The sequence below is a fragment of the Palaemon carinicauda genome, unplaced genomic scaffold (genome assembly GCF_036898095.1).
Source record: "Palaemon carinicauda isolate YSFRI2023 unplaced genomic scaffold, ASM3689809v2 scaffold427, whole genome shotgun sequence".
In the NCBI taxonomy this organism is placed as follows: domain Eukaryota; kingdom Metazoa; phylum Arthropoda; class Malacostraca; order Decapoda; family Palaemonidae; genus Palaemon; species Palaemon carinicauda.
The window spans coordinates 57,501-72,500 of record NW_027171681.1 but is presented as its reverse complement, the minus strand read 5'-3'; the positions used below and the strand labels follow the sequence as shown (position 1 = coordinate 72,500).

Sequence of the window (15,000 nt, the reverse complement as noted above, 5' to 3'; positions counted from 1 at the left end):
GCCTTCTGCTGTCCTAAAGATGTGGTCTTTCTCACCCACAGCCTTCTGCTGTCCTAAAGATGTGATCTTTCTCACCCACAGCCTTCTGCTGTCCTAAAGATGTGGTCTTTCTCACCCACAGCCTTCTACTGTCCTAAAGATGTGATCTTTCTCACCCACAGCCTTCTGCTGTCCTAAAGATGTGGTCTTTCTCACCCACAGCCTTCTGCTGTCCTAAAGATGTGATCTTTCTCACCCACAGCCTTCTGCTGTCCTAAAGATGTGATCTTTCTCACCCACAGCCTTCTGCTGTCCTAAAGATGTGGTCTTTCTCACCCACAGCCTTCTGCTGTCCTAAAGATGTGATCTTTCTCACCCACAGCCTTCTGCTGTCCTAAGGATGTGGTCTTTCTTACCCACAGCCTTCTGCTGTCCTAAAGATGTGATCTTTCTCACCCACAGCCTTCTGCTGTCCTAAGGATGTGGTCTTTCTTACCCACAGCCTTCTGCTGTCCTAAAGATGTGATCTTTCTCACCCACAGCCTTCTGCTGTCCTAAGGATGTGGTCTTTCTTACCCACAGCCTTCTGCTGTCCTAAAGATGTGGTCCTTCTCATCCACAGCCTTCTGCTGTCCTAAAGATATGGTCTCTCTCAACCAGAGACTTCTGTCTTAGGCACTTCTCTCCTGAAGATGTGGTCTTTCTCAGCCTCAATCTTCTGCTGTCCTAAAGATATCGTCCTTCTCACCCACAGACTTCTTTCTTAGAGACTTCTCTCTTGATGATGTGGTATTTCTCACCCACAGTCTTCTGCTGTTCTAAAGATGTGGTCTTTCTCACCCACAGACTTCTTTCTTAGAGACTTCTCTCTTGAATATGTGGTCTTTCTCCCCCACAGTCTTCTGCTGTCCTAAAGATATGGTCTTTCTTACCCACGGACTTCTGTCTTAGACACTTCTGTCCTGAAGATGTGGTCTTTTTCAACCCGAGACTTCTGTCTTAGACACTTCTGTCCTAAAGATGTGGTCTTTCTCACCCTCAATCTTCTGCTGTCCTAATGATATCGTCTTTCTCAACCACAGACTTCTGTCTTAGACACTTCTATCCTGAAGATGTGGTCTTTCTCAGCCACAGACTTTTGTCTTAGGCACTGCTGTCCTAAAGATGAGGTCTTTCTTACCCTCAGTCTTATGCTGTCCTAAAGATGAGGTCCTTCTCAACCAGAGACTTCTGTCTTAGACGTTTTTGTCCTGAAGATGTATTCTTTCTCACCCACAGTCTTCTGCTGTCCTAAAGATATGGTCTTTCTCAACCAGAGACTTCTGTCTTAGGCACTTCTCTCCTGAAGATGTGGTCTTTCTCAGCCACAGTCTTCTGCTGTCCTAAAGATATCGTCCTTCTCACCCACAGACTTCTGTCTTAGACACTTCTCTCCTAAAGATGTGGTCTTTCTCCCCCACAGTCTTCTGCTGTTCTAAAGATATGGTCTTTCTTACACACAGACTTCTGTCTTAGAGACTTCTCTCCTGAAGATGCGGTCTTTCTCCCCCACAGTCTTCTGCTGTTCTAAAGATATGGTCTTTCTCACCCACAGACTTCTGTCTTAGAGACTTCTCTCCTGAAGATTTGGTCTTTCTCCCCCACAGTCTTCTGCTGTTCTAAAGATATGGTTTTTCTCACCCACAGACTTCTGTCTTAAAGACTTCTCTCCTGAAGATGTGGTCTTTCTCCCCCACAGTCTTCTGCTGTTCTAAAGATATGGTCTTTCTCACCCACAGACTTCTGTCTTAAAGACTTCTCTCCTGAAGATGTGGTCTTTCTCCCCCACAGTCTTCTGCTGTCCTAAAGATATGGTCTTTTTTACCCACAGACTTCTGTCTTAGACACTTCTATTCTGAAGATGTGGTCTTTCTCACCCACAGTCTTCTGCTGTCCTAAAGATATCGTCTTCCTTACCCAGAGACTTCTGTCTTGGACACTGCTGTCCTAAAGATGTGGTCTTTCTCACCCACAGTCTTCTACTGTCCTAAAGATATGGTCTTTCTCACACACACACTTCTTTCTTAGGCACTGCTGTCCTGGGGATGAGGTCTTCCTCGCCCACAGTTTTCTGCTGTTCTAAAGATATGGTCTTTCTCTATGATTTCTTAGGCCTTCGCTCCTGTGTTTGTCCAGCTGACAGCCTTAAAACACCACATCTCTGAAGGCTTTCTTATGCTCAATATGCAACCCTGAGCATAATCCATTAATATCTTAAAATTTGGTAGCAATTACACTTCATGAATTTGTGAAGTGCCCTTCCACAGCCACATCGAACAACACATAGCTTGGAAGCATGAACCTCCTGATAAAATGGTACTCTCATTTGCAAGAAGTAGTCTGACGATTTATATCCAATCCTTAAAAATATTTTGCTGTTCGTTTTCTTACGTCCCATATATCTTGTGTTAACCAAAACGGAGCAGTTTGTACTTGCGAAAAGAAAGATGTCTGTTTCTTTTTCTGTTCTAATTTATAGACTTCATCGTCACATCTAGGTTGATAGTTTCGATATTCAGATCTTACTTTCACACTAAAATTTGTTCTGCTATATCCTGAATGTTAAAAAACCTTTGAGAAACATATCTAACCCCCTCTCGGGACTAGCGAAAAGAATTGTTACGGTATGCAGAGATACGCATACAAAATAATTGGAAGACTTGTCTATACGAGAAAAAAAAAACTCTTTCCATTCTTTTATTAAGCCTGTCGAGTCATCAGGAGCCATTGCCTGGCCCTCCCTGATCCTAATTTGATAGGATGTTGATCATATGTATACTGTATATGGTATATGTGATCATTCTTTATGGCTGTGTCCTGCTAGGGCACTGTCACTATCCCTTAAACAGTGCATGAGTGACCTTTAAAAAAAAATTTCCCTTATGACAAATATTTATGTGCAATCAGGCCGTGCATTAAGTGTATATATATATATATATATATATATATATATATATATATATATATATATATATATATACACATATATATATATATATATATATATATATATATATATATATATATATATATATATATACTTTACGAAGAGTAAATTAGCCAGTGAGCAACTACATTGCAGTAGTTAACCCATTGGGGGAAGAAGAATTGTATGGTCATCTTGGTGTTATCAGATGTAAGATGACTGAGGATAATGTGGAAAGAATAGGCAAACTATTTAGTGTATGTGCAGAGAAAGGGAAAGTGATCCGTAATTCGGGAGGGAGGGACTCAAATGTAGTACTGTTTGGCCAGTCAAAGGGCCCATTAACTCTCTAATGGTAGTATCTCAACGGGTAGCTGGTATCCTGGCCAACCTACTAATATCCCTATTACTATTACAAGCTAAGCTATAACCCTAGTTGAAAAAAGCAAGATGGTATAAGCTCAACGACTCCAACAGGGAAAAATAGCCCAATAAGAAATAAATAAAACTACAATAGAAGTAATAAACAATCGAAATAAAATACGTTAAGAACAGAAACAATATTAAATTAGATCTTTCTTACATAAACTATAAAATCTTCAAAAAAACTAGAAGGATGAGAAATAAGATAGAACAGAGGGCCCAAGTGTACCCTCAAGCAAGAGAACTCTTATCCAAGACAGTGGAATGTCATGGAGAGCTGCTTACCATAGCTAAAGAGTCTTTTCTACCTTTACCAGGTGGAAAGTCGCCACTGAACAATTACATTGCAGTAGTTAACCCATTGTGCGAAGAAAAATTGTTTGGTAATCTCAATGTAGTCAGGTGTATGAGGTCAGACGAGAATATGTAAAGAATAGGCCAAACTATTCGGTGCATGTGTATGCATAGGAAATATGAGCCGTAACCAGAGACAAGGATCCAAGGTACTACTGTCTGGCCAGCCCAGGGACCCAATAACTCTCTAGCCGCTAGCGGTATCTCAACGGGTGGCTGGTGCCCTGGCCAACCCACTAGGTGTTATAAATGTATAGTTGATCAAAGATCTGTCACCACACAATGTTCTAACAGATGCAGAATTAGTAGATGTTGTGATCTGCTAAGGTATCGTTTGAAGATATTACGAATTCTTATCACGTAGATAAGATAAACTCAAGGTTTATGGATAAACCATGGTTTTCATAGCTCCGTACTAGTTTGTGTAAGACAGTGACACGGTAAGCATTAATTTTTTTACACATTTTGGTTCCAATGTTATCTAGACTTGTCTTCACCTAATAAGTACATAAAAAATATAAATATTCTTTAGACCAAAATATCTACGTTACAGTCTCTGTAAAGTATAGGCCTAGTTAAGGAAGGCCTTTTGAACAGGGTAGAGTACCCATGCTTTCAAACATGTGTGCAAAATATCATCATAATACACAAATTTCCAAGTGATAGGAAAGTATAGGCCTAAAATAATTTTTTAGAATGTCCTTGAAGGAATCTATGCCCAATTATGAATCCTTGAAGGAATCTATGCCCAATTATGAAGCATGGGAGCTACATAGAACCCTTTCCATGATTGTGGTGGCCGATGTGGTAACGTCCCTGACTGATGAACGCCAGACTGGGGTTCGAATCCCGCTCAAACTCTTTTAGTTTCTTTGGTCGCTGCAATCTCACCATCCTTGTGAGTTAAGGAAGGGGGGTTTGGTGGAGCCTATAGGTCTATCTGCTGAGTCATCAGTAGCCATTGCCTGGCCCTCCTTGGTCCTAGCTTGGGTGGAGAGGGGGCTTGGGCCCTGATCATATGTATATATGGTCAGTCTCTAGGGAATTGTCCTGCTTGATAGGGCAATGTCAGTGTCCCTCGCCTCTGCCATTCATGAACGGCCTTTAAACCTTTAAAGCGCAACAGGAACTGACTTCTGTTCCCGGTTGTTAGAGTGCAATTTCCAGTTTATTAATACTCTCTCTCTCTCTCTCTCTCTCTCTCTCTCTCTCTCTCTCTCTCTCTCTCTCTCTCTCTCTCTCTCTCCAATTGCACGCAAAACCTGCACCGTCAGGGAGCTTACATGTGAGACCAAAACTTGCGCCCACATGAACAGAAACCATGTTGTCCCAGAGACCCTTGTTTTTCGTTGAAAATTCAACCTCGCAACCAGCTTTGATAATAGGTTAAAGATACAATATCTTTTTTCGTGACTTGACATAAGTTGGATCCCTTTTAAGAGCAGCCCACTCAGCAAAAACACAAGTTGAAATTTGAATGGCGAAAATTGTCCATTACATAAATTTTGTGTGTGTGTGTGTGTGTGTGTGTGTTTTCTTTGATAGAATATTCTACATATATGTCTTTTTTTGCTTCACCTTATACCTCAATGCAAAATATCCATCTCCTCCCTAAACTTTTTGCCATTGATAACTTATTTAGCACATAATAACACCGGTTAAAGCCGATAGTACACTGACCCAAAACAAAACCACCCACTTCTCACGAAAGACACACACACACACAATGTATATATATATATATATATATATATATATATATATATATATATATATATATATATATATATATATATATATATATATATACAAATTTGTGTTGTATACGCATATATCTTGCTGGAGGGTACACTCGAGCACACTATTCTATTTAATTTCTCTTCCTCTTGTTTTGTTAAAGTTTTTATAGCTTACATAGGAAATGTTTATTTTAATGTTGTTACTGTTCTTAGAGTATTTTATTTTTTCCTTGTTTCCTTTCCTCACTGGGCTATTTTTCCTGTTGGGGCCCCTCGGCCTTATAGCATCCTGATTTTCCAACTAGGGTTGTAGCTTAGCGAGTAATAATAATAATAATAATAATAATAATATCATCATCATCATCATCATCATCTCCTAGCCCCATTGACACAAGGACTTCGGTTAGATTTCGCCAGTCGTCTCTATCTTAAGATTTTAATTCAATATGATGATAAGTATATGCTGTATGAATATATATAAATATATGTGTACATATAATAACATATACATATATAGTACAGTATACACAAATTTGAGATTTTATATACATATATACATATATATATATTCATATATACAGTATATATATATATATATATATATATATATATATGCAGTATATTACATATACATATATAAATTTATATATAAATTGATATACACATGTATAAATACACACGCATTTATATGTATGTACAAATGTAAATTATAATATATATATATATATATATATATAACTACATATATATATATATATATATATATATATATATATAACTACATATATATATATATATATATATATATATATATATATATATATATATACAAGTGCATGCATGAGGTGCACTTTGTAAGCGAACAACAGCAAGTTCATAATGTACAACTTTGTGGGCTATTAAATGTGGTATCAGTAATTATCTGGTACCAACATATGTGGACTTTGTACGAGAACATTCAAAGGCTTCTCTCACACAATCAAGTTCTTTTGAATGACTTTGTGCGCTTTCGAACTTAGTAGCTGTTATTATCTGGCAGCAGCTCGGGTGGACTTTGTACAAGAGCCAAAGGCTTGTCTTATACAAAGTTTTCCTATGTTTTTATCATTCACCCCACCCATATTCAGCACTATTACTATTATTATTAACTGCTAAGCTACAACCCTAGTTGGAAAAGCAGAATGCAATAAGCCCCGGGGCTCCACCAGGTAAAATAGCCCAGTGAGGAAAAGAAACAAGGGAAAATAAAATATTTCATGAACATAAACATTATAATTTCTCCTATATAAACTATAAAAACTTTAACAAAACAAGAGGAAGAGAAATAAGCTAGAATAGTGTGCCCGAGTGTACCCCCAAGCAAAAGAATTCTACCCCAAAACAGTGGAAGACCATGCTACAGAGGCTATGGCACTACCCAAGACTAGAGAACAATGGTTTGATTTAGGAGTGTCCTTCGCCTAGAGGAGCTGCTTACCACTACCCTTATCCCATTTAGTTTTGTAGTTTCGACGAGTCTGCATAACCGATTTTATTTCAATTGATCATGACACACATTTTAAGTGTTTATTTAACCGTACCTCTTATCTACAGGGTACCAAAAATACACATATTCAATGAGATTAAAAACTTTGATAACGGCCAAGTACACAGAATCTGATGAAGATATCTTATCAATGGTTTTGTAATATATATATATATTTTTAACTATAAAGATATCATTATATTTTAAGCATTAATTCTACGTATTATACGTCAAGATTCCTCTGCCTTTAGATATGATGCTAATGTCACATTGTTATTCTCCTCACGGACAGAACTGTAATACAATACACATTATATTTTTGCTTCTTATTAAATAGTTACTTTCTATCACAGTTTAATTCCTCTTGTATTATTTTGACCTCCGCCAACGAAGTTCAAATTAGGTTATGTTTTCACCCCCGTTTGTGTATGTATGTGTTTGATTGTGAAAAGCTTCCTGGCCACAATTTTCATAATACAGTAATGAAACTTGCAGGGATTAACTGTTATGTAAAAAGCTGGAAATGATTAAATTTTGGAAGGTCAAGGTCAAAGGTCAAGGTCACTGTTAATAAAACTGTACAATTCACGTAATCGGCCATAAGTTTGGACATCGTCGTTACAGACTTCAAACTTGGTTCATATTTGAGTGTATGAAAATACACGCCAATTAATACATGTTAAGGTCAAAGATCAAGGTCAAGGTCGAGAAATAAGCTGCCGTGGCGGAAGTCTGCGATCTACTGAGTGCCCCTCTAGTTTCTCATTGTTACTGTTGACAGCATCAATTTGAATTAAACAGAAACCTTATTTGGAAAAGTAAAATGCTTTATGCTTATGGGACCCAATAAGGAAAGCATCCAAAAAAAAAAAAAATAAAAAATTAAAATAATAATAAAAAAAATAATAAAAAAATAAGCCAAAAAAGCACTCTGAGTGCAGACCACCGCCACGGCAGCTTATTTCTCAACTTTATGCTCGACCTTAACCTTTGACTAAGGACTTTCAAAATTGAGTCACTTCCACGTTTCAACATAACAATCAATCCCCGAAAGTTTCACTACTCTATGAGTAAAATCGTTGCCAGAAAGTTGTTTACAAACGGACAAACGGACAAATAGGGGCGAAAACATAACCTCCTTCCAACTTTGTTGGCGGGGGTAATAATAATAATAATAATAATAATAATAATAATAATAATAATAAAGTTCAAACTTGCAGCATTTTTTTTATGTTGAATAAGCTGACATAAGTCCTTTTATAGTTTATATATGAAATATCTGCTTTAATGTTGTTAATTTTTTTTAAATACTTTATTTCAAATGTTCAGTACTTCTTATATCGCTTATTTATATCCTTATTTCCTTTTCGCACTGGACTATTTTTTCCTGTTGGAGCCCTTGGGCTTACATCATCTTGCTTTTCCAACTAGGGTTGTAGCTTAGCTAATAATAATAATAATAATAATAATAATAATAATAATAATAATAATAAAATAACAACAACAACAACGACAATAATAATAATAATAATACCAATAATAATAATAATAATAATAATAATAATAATAATAATCCCCTTTTCAAGTAGAACCATGGATGAACCAGGCCCTTTGGAGGAACTTACTGAACCTGAACCAAGAGATGGACCAGACCAGGTAAAAAGAGTAATTATTTTTCCTTTTCGTATTTTCTTATTGTAAAGATCATTATATTAAATTGTTTAAAATCTTTAATCTGAGGATCTGAATCCTTGTACTTTAAGATATCTTTGTTGCAAGATTAATTAATTTAACAAATTAATTCTTTATCTGTTGTATCACCAATTTATTCTACATTTGTTATATCGCCAATTTACTCTACATTTGTTATATCACCAATTTACTCTACATTTGTTATATCACCAATTTACTCTACATTTGTTATATCACCAAATTGCTCTACATTTTTTATATCGCCAATTTACTCTACATTTGTTATATCACCAATTTACTCTTCAATAGTTGTATCACCAATTTACTCTTCATTTGTTACATCACCAATTTACTCTTCACTTGTTATATCGCCAATTTACTCTTCATTTGTTATATCACCAATTTACTGTTCATTTGTTATATCACCAATTTACTCTTCATTTGTTATATCACCAATTTACTCTTCATTTGTTACATCACAAATTTACTCTACATTTGTTATATCACCAATTTACTATACATTTTTATACCACCAATTTACTCTTCCTTTGTTATATCACCAATTTACTCTACATTTGTTATATCACCAAATTGCTCTACATTTTTTATATCACCAATTTACTCTACATTTTTATACCACCCATTTACTCTTTCTTTGTTATATCACTAATTTACTCTACATTTGTTATATCACCAATTTACTCTTCAATAGTTGTCTCACCAAATTAACTCTACATTTGTTATATCACCAAATTGCTCTACATTTTTTATATCACCAATTTACTCTACATTTTATACCACCCATTTACTCTTTCTTTGTTATATCACCAATTTACTCTACATTTGTTATATCACCAATTTACTCTTCAATAGTTGTATCACTAAATTAACTCTACATTTGTTATATCAACAATTTACTCTACATTTGTTATATCACCAATTTACTCTTCAATAGTTGTCTCACCAAATTAACTCTACATTTTTATACCACCCATTTACTCTTTCTTTGTTATATCACCAATTTACTATACATTTGTTATATCACCAATTTACTCTTCAATAGTTGTATCACTAAATTAACTCTACATTTGTTATATCAACAATTTACTCTACATTTGTTATATCACCAATTTACTCTACATTTGTGATATCACCAATTTACTCTTCAATAGTTGTATCACTAAATTAACTCTACATTTGTTATATCACCAATTTACTCTACATTTGTTATATCACCAATTTACTCTTCATTTTTTATACCACCCATTTACTCTTTCTTTGTAATATCACCAATTTACTCTACATTTGTTATATCACCAATTTACTCTTCAATAGTTGTATCACCAAATTAACTCTACATTTGTTATATCAACAATTTACTCTTCATTTCTTATATCGCCAATTTACTCTTCATCGATCTGTTTTTGTCATTAAAAAGCCCATGACAAGTTATCACACATGTAATTAACACCTTATAATCATCACTTCATGAATCATTCAACCATGCATACTGCAAATGAAGTAATCAAGATGGAATCTAGTCATTAACTAATTGAAAACATTATCTCTTTTCAAGATCCTGCCAGCAACAGCTATCAAAGTGTGGGAGGCTCACCACCCAGTGAAGCTACATGTGACCAGACATGGAATGGCATCGGATAAACCAGTATCCATCTATACAATGTTCAAAAACAGCGCCACAAATTATCCCAAACAACCTGCAATGGCTGTCAAGAGAGATGAAGTCTGGAAGTAAGTTCTGATTTGAAGATTCGGGGTTTTACTTAGAGGGGAATTATCAGTTGGATTAGTCAAATAGTTTTGTAGTGTTTGAGATGGTGAAATTAGAAATGACGAGTGTCGAAATTTTGTACTACTGAAACCAATTATTGGAATTGAGCAAGAAAGATAAGTGTATCTGTATATCTATTCATATCTATATAAACATTATATATATACATATATAAATATACATACAGAGTATATATAGGCACACTATATATATACATATATATATATATATATATATATATATATATATATATATATATATATATATATACACACTAATGCACGTACACGCATGTATACATATATATATATATATATATATATATATATATATATATATATATATATATATATATATATATATATATATATACTGTATATATATATATATGTATATATATATATATATATATATATATACATATATATATAGATAGATATAATATATTTACCCTTATACTACACCAGTTTCGTAAGAATATATATATATATATATATATATATATATATAAGTTTGTATATATACATATATATATATTTATAATATATATATATATATATATACATATATATGTGTGTATATATATATATATATATATATATATATATATATATATATATATATATATACAGTAATACCTCGGTTTAAGAGTAACACGGAATACAAGCATTTAGGTATATAAGTGGGAAATTTAGATTCGGTAAATGACCACTGCATCAATCTTCAACCAATAATTTCACTCTTATGCACATTTTCATTAATCAAGTACTTAAAGGACTAGCAAAAAATCAGTCAAGCAGTGTCCTATACCATGTTCACACAGTGTTCGTGTGAATTTAATCTCAATATCCTGCTCCTTTTTAAGAAAAGCCAAAAGCAGTTTTCTCAAGATGGGTTCCTTATCAAAATTGAATGTAACAAAAAATAAAAATGACGGCCAAGTGTCCATAAAATGAGAGAGAGTACGCCAGATTTACTACTCAAATTTCTCATAGAGGGATTCTCCCTCCAAACAGAGACTCGTAATTTGCGAGTCTCGATTTTAACCAAAGCTTCCACTAGTTAACTCTACCTTGTCGTCTTTATTGATTAAGGACAAGGGTTGTGGGGAGGGGCTAAAGTTTAACTGCAATCATCAGTATCCATTACATGGTCTTTTCTGATCCAAGCTTAGGTAAAACTGAGGATTTGGACGGTTCTCAGAGGCGTGTGTTCAGTGTCCATGATATCGTGTGATAGCACAATGACCTGTCCACTGCCCATGTCACTCATTACCCAATGATGTGTCCCTTGCCAATGCCGCTCACTACCCAATGACTTGTCCCTTGTCCATGCTACCCCACTCGTTACCCAATGACCGCTCCCTTGGCCATGCCACTCCCTACCCAATGACCTGTTCCTTGCCCATGCTGCTCATTACCCGATGACCTCTTCCTTCCCAGTGCCGCTCACTACCCAATGACCTGTCCCTTGTCCAGGCCGCTAATTACCCAATGACCTCTCCCTTGCTCATGCCATTCGACCACTCAATGACCTGCCCCTTGCCAATGCTGCTCACTACCCAATGACCTGTTCCTTGCCCATGCCGTTCATTACCCAATGACCTCTCCCTTGACAATGCCGCTTACTACCCAATGACCTCTCCCTTGCCAATGCCGCTTACTACCCAATGACTTGTCCCTTGCTCATGCCACTTACGAGTGACCTTTAAGAATTTAACTTTAAAATTACATCTGCACAGGTACTGGACGTTGGAGGAATATTTCCATGAAGTAAAAACCGTGGCAAAAGCACTGATTAGACTTGGTCTCGAGAGATTCAAAGGAGTTTGCATTATGGGCTTCAATTCTCCTGAGTGGGCCATCGCTAATTTTGGTAGAGTAGTATTTTTTCTTGTTTACAACTCCTTACCAGTAGTCAGTTTATTACTAAATGAGATTAAAACTACCGGTAAATGCGATTTAAAACATACTTGGCCTTTGTTTACTATATCAATCTATAGCTCTACATTTGAAATACATCATAGATAAAATCATTAACCCTTTTACCCCGAAGGTATGTTGAACTTTCAAGCACATTTTGCTATATCTTTTTATTTAAATTGCTCTAACAGCCTTAATTTTTGTCATAGAGAGGTCAGGTTGGTCTCATTCTTTTGGAAAATGCCTGAAGTTTCTCAATAAAGTTATCAGAAATATGCAAAAACATGTAAATAAGTTTTTTTGCAAGGACGTACCGGTCCGTCCATTGGGGGTGAAAGGGTTAATACTTTAGATGATATTGTAATCATTATTTCCTTTTATAACATACTGAAACTAAGAACTGGTGTCTATTTCAGGTACTATATTTGCCGGAGGTTTGGTAGCCGGCGTTTATACTTCAAACTTGCCGGAAGCTTGTAGGCACATTGCAGAGAACTGTAGCGCACAAATAATATTCGTCGAAGATGCCATAGCTTTGAATAAATTTTTAGCAGTAAAAAGATTCTTACCGGAAATAAAGGCAAGATTTTTTTTTTTCTTTTTTTTTTGCATTTTTTTTTTTGCAAGATTTTTTTTTTCTTTTTTGCAAGAATTTTTTTTTCTTTTTTTTTGCATTTTTTTTTGCAAGATTTTTTTTTTTGCAAGATTTTTTTTTTCTTTTTTTTATGTCGTTACATTGTTAAGAGTTATTTGTTCATTGAAACAAGCTCTCAGGATAGCCTATAGGACAACTGAGATTATGATATTTCATTCCTTTAGTATCAAGTAAAAGTTCATCTTAAATAACATTAGCAAAATTACACTTGAATGCAACATGAAACGGGAATAAATTTATTTTTATTTTCAATACGAAAATGGTTATATTTGTTCGTGACATATACAGTACATCCGCATGCTATACATACACATAAGTTGATCATATATTTATAACATATATATGTATATATGTATGCATATATATATATATATATATATATATATATATATATATATATATATATATGTATATATAGCTATATATATATATATATAAATATATGTATACACACACATATATATATATATATATATATATATATATATATATATATATATATATATATATTTATATATATATATATATATACATACACCAGTCTAAAAGTCAAGTCTTACCAAATATCATATTTCGAGGTACAGCTATTGCATCATCATTTATTCTTTTGTCCTATGATTAAAAAAACTAATTTTCATTCTGGAAAAAGATTTCCTTATTATATATACTCCTTTATTCACCAGGACTAATCTTACTGACTAAACATGCTTTCTGCTCTTTAGGCTATTGTACAATGGTCAGGAGTTCCTGGCGCCCCAGGAGTGCTGTCGTGGGCAGAATTAATGGCAATAGGCCTTGCAGAGAGAGACGATGAGCTCAATGAGCGGCTGTCTTTACAAGCTGTTAATCAGTGTTGCTCATTAATTTACACATCAGGTTGGTTTTCTACAGAAGAATCTCTTTTTCATTAGTTAATTATTGTTGCTTGTTTGACTTATTTCCAGTTTGTTTTCTACATAAGATTGTCTGCTTTGTAACGAGTTAATCCTCGTTATACTTTTTAACTCGTTTCCATGTATTTTTAAAATGACACTTTAAAGTTGGTTTTCTACAGAAGAATCTCTTTTTCATTAGTTAATTTTTGTTGCTTGTTTAACTTATTTCCAGTTTGTTTTCTACATAAGAATGTCTGCTTTGTAACGAGTTAATCAATGTTATACTTTTTAACTCGTTTCCATGTATTTTTAAAATGACACTTTAAAGTTGGTTTTCTACAGAAGAATCTCTTTTTCATTTAGTTAATTATTGTTGCTTGTTTAACTAATTTCCAGTTTGTTTTCTACATAAAAATGTCTGCTTTGTAATAAGTTAATCATTGTTATACTTTTTAACTCATTTCCATTTTTTTTTTTTAAATGACACTTTAAATTCTACGTTGGTTTGTATAAACCTGTGTCAATAGCTAAGTTTTCACGGGCTAGGGTGTCCACCAGATATATAACTTTCATATATATATTAAAAAAAAATCATTTTATAGGTACGACTGGACCTCCAAAAGGTGTCATGTGTTCTCAAGACAACCTGACTTGGATTACTAAAGAGTTCAGTAAACATTTTGGCATAAAAATGGCGACTGGTGTTACAGTTTCGTATCTTCCTCTGAGTCATGTAGCCGGTCTGGTACTGGATTTGCTCATGAGCGTTTACACAGCCGCAACGATTTACTTTGCTCAGCCGGATGCACTGAAGGGGTCACTTGGAAAAACCCTTTCCGAGGTAACTTTAATATTTAAGCTTGAATGAAAATGAGTAATATTTCGGTAGAGTTCCACCCAGCCATTACCGCTTGCCACTACATAGGAGCTTGATGATGTGTTTTTTTTTTTTTTTTTTTTTTTTTTTTTTTTACATGCGACCAAAAACCAAAAATGACGATCGCTTGCCAAGAAAGAAAGAAAGAAAAAAAAAACAAGCTCCCATGTACTGGCAAGGGGTAATGGCTGGGTGGGACTCT

General features: G+C 34.6%; 1 protein-coding gene across 4 annotated transcripts in view; it reads left to right on the top strand.

Moving 5' to 3' along the window:
- Positions 1 to 15,000, top strand: part of LOC137636884 (long-chain-fatty-acid--CoA ligase ACSBG2-like) — a 38,526-nt gene that overhangs the window by 6,079 nt on the left and 17,447 nt on the right. Inside the window, exons 1-7 of one of the 4 annotated variants that reach the window (XM_068369240.1) lie at positions 4,119 to 4,161; positions 8,572 to 8,641; positions 10,254 to 10,429; positions 12,211 to 12,344; positions 12,808 to 12,971; positions 13,769 to 13,922; positions 14,524 to 14,762. In XM_068369240.1, coding sequence (XP_068225341.1) covers positions 8,579 to 8,641; positions 10,254 to 10,429; positions 12,211 to 12,344; positions 12,808 to 12,971; positions 13,769 to 13,922; positions 14,524 to 14,762 — 930 coding nt within the window. In that variant the 5' untranslated portion in view covers positions 4,119 to 4,161; positions 8,572 to 8,578. Of the gene's footprint in view, positions 1 to 4,118; positions 4,162 to 8,571; positions 8,642 to 10,253; positions 10,430 to 12,210; positions 12,345 to 12,807; positions 12,972 to 13,768; positions 13,923 to 14,523; positions 14,763 to 15,000 lie in introns of those variants that run through there. The other 3 variants (XM_068369242.1, XM_068369239.1, XM_068369241.1) reach the window with 3 other exon arrangements.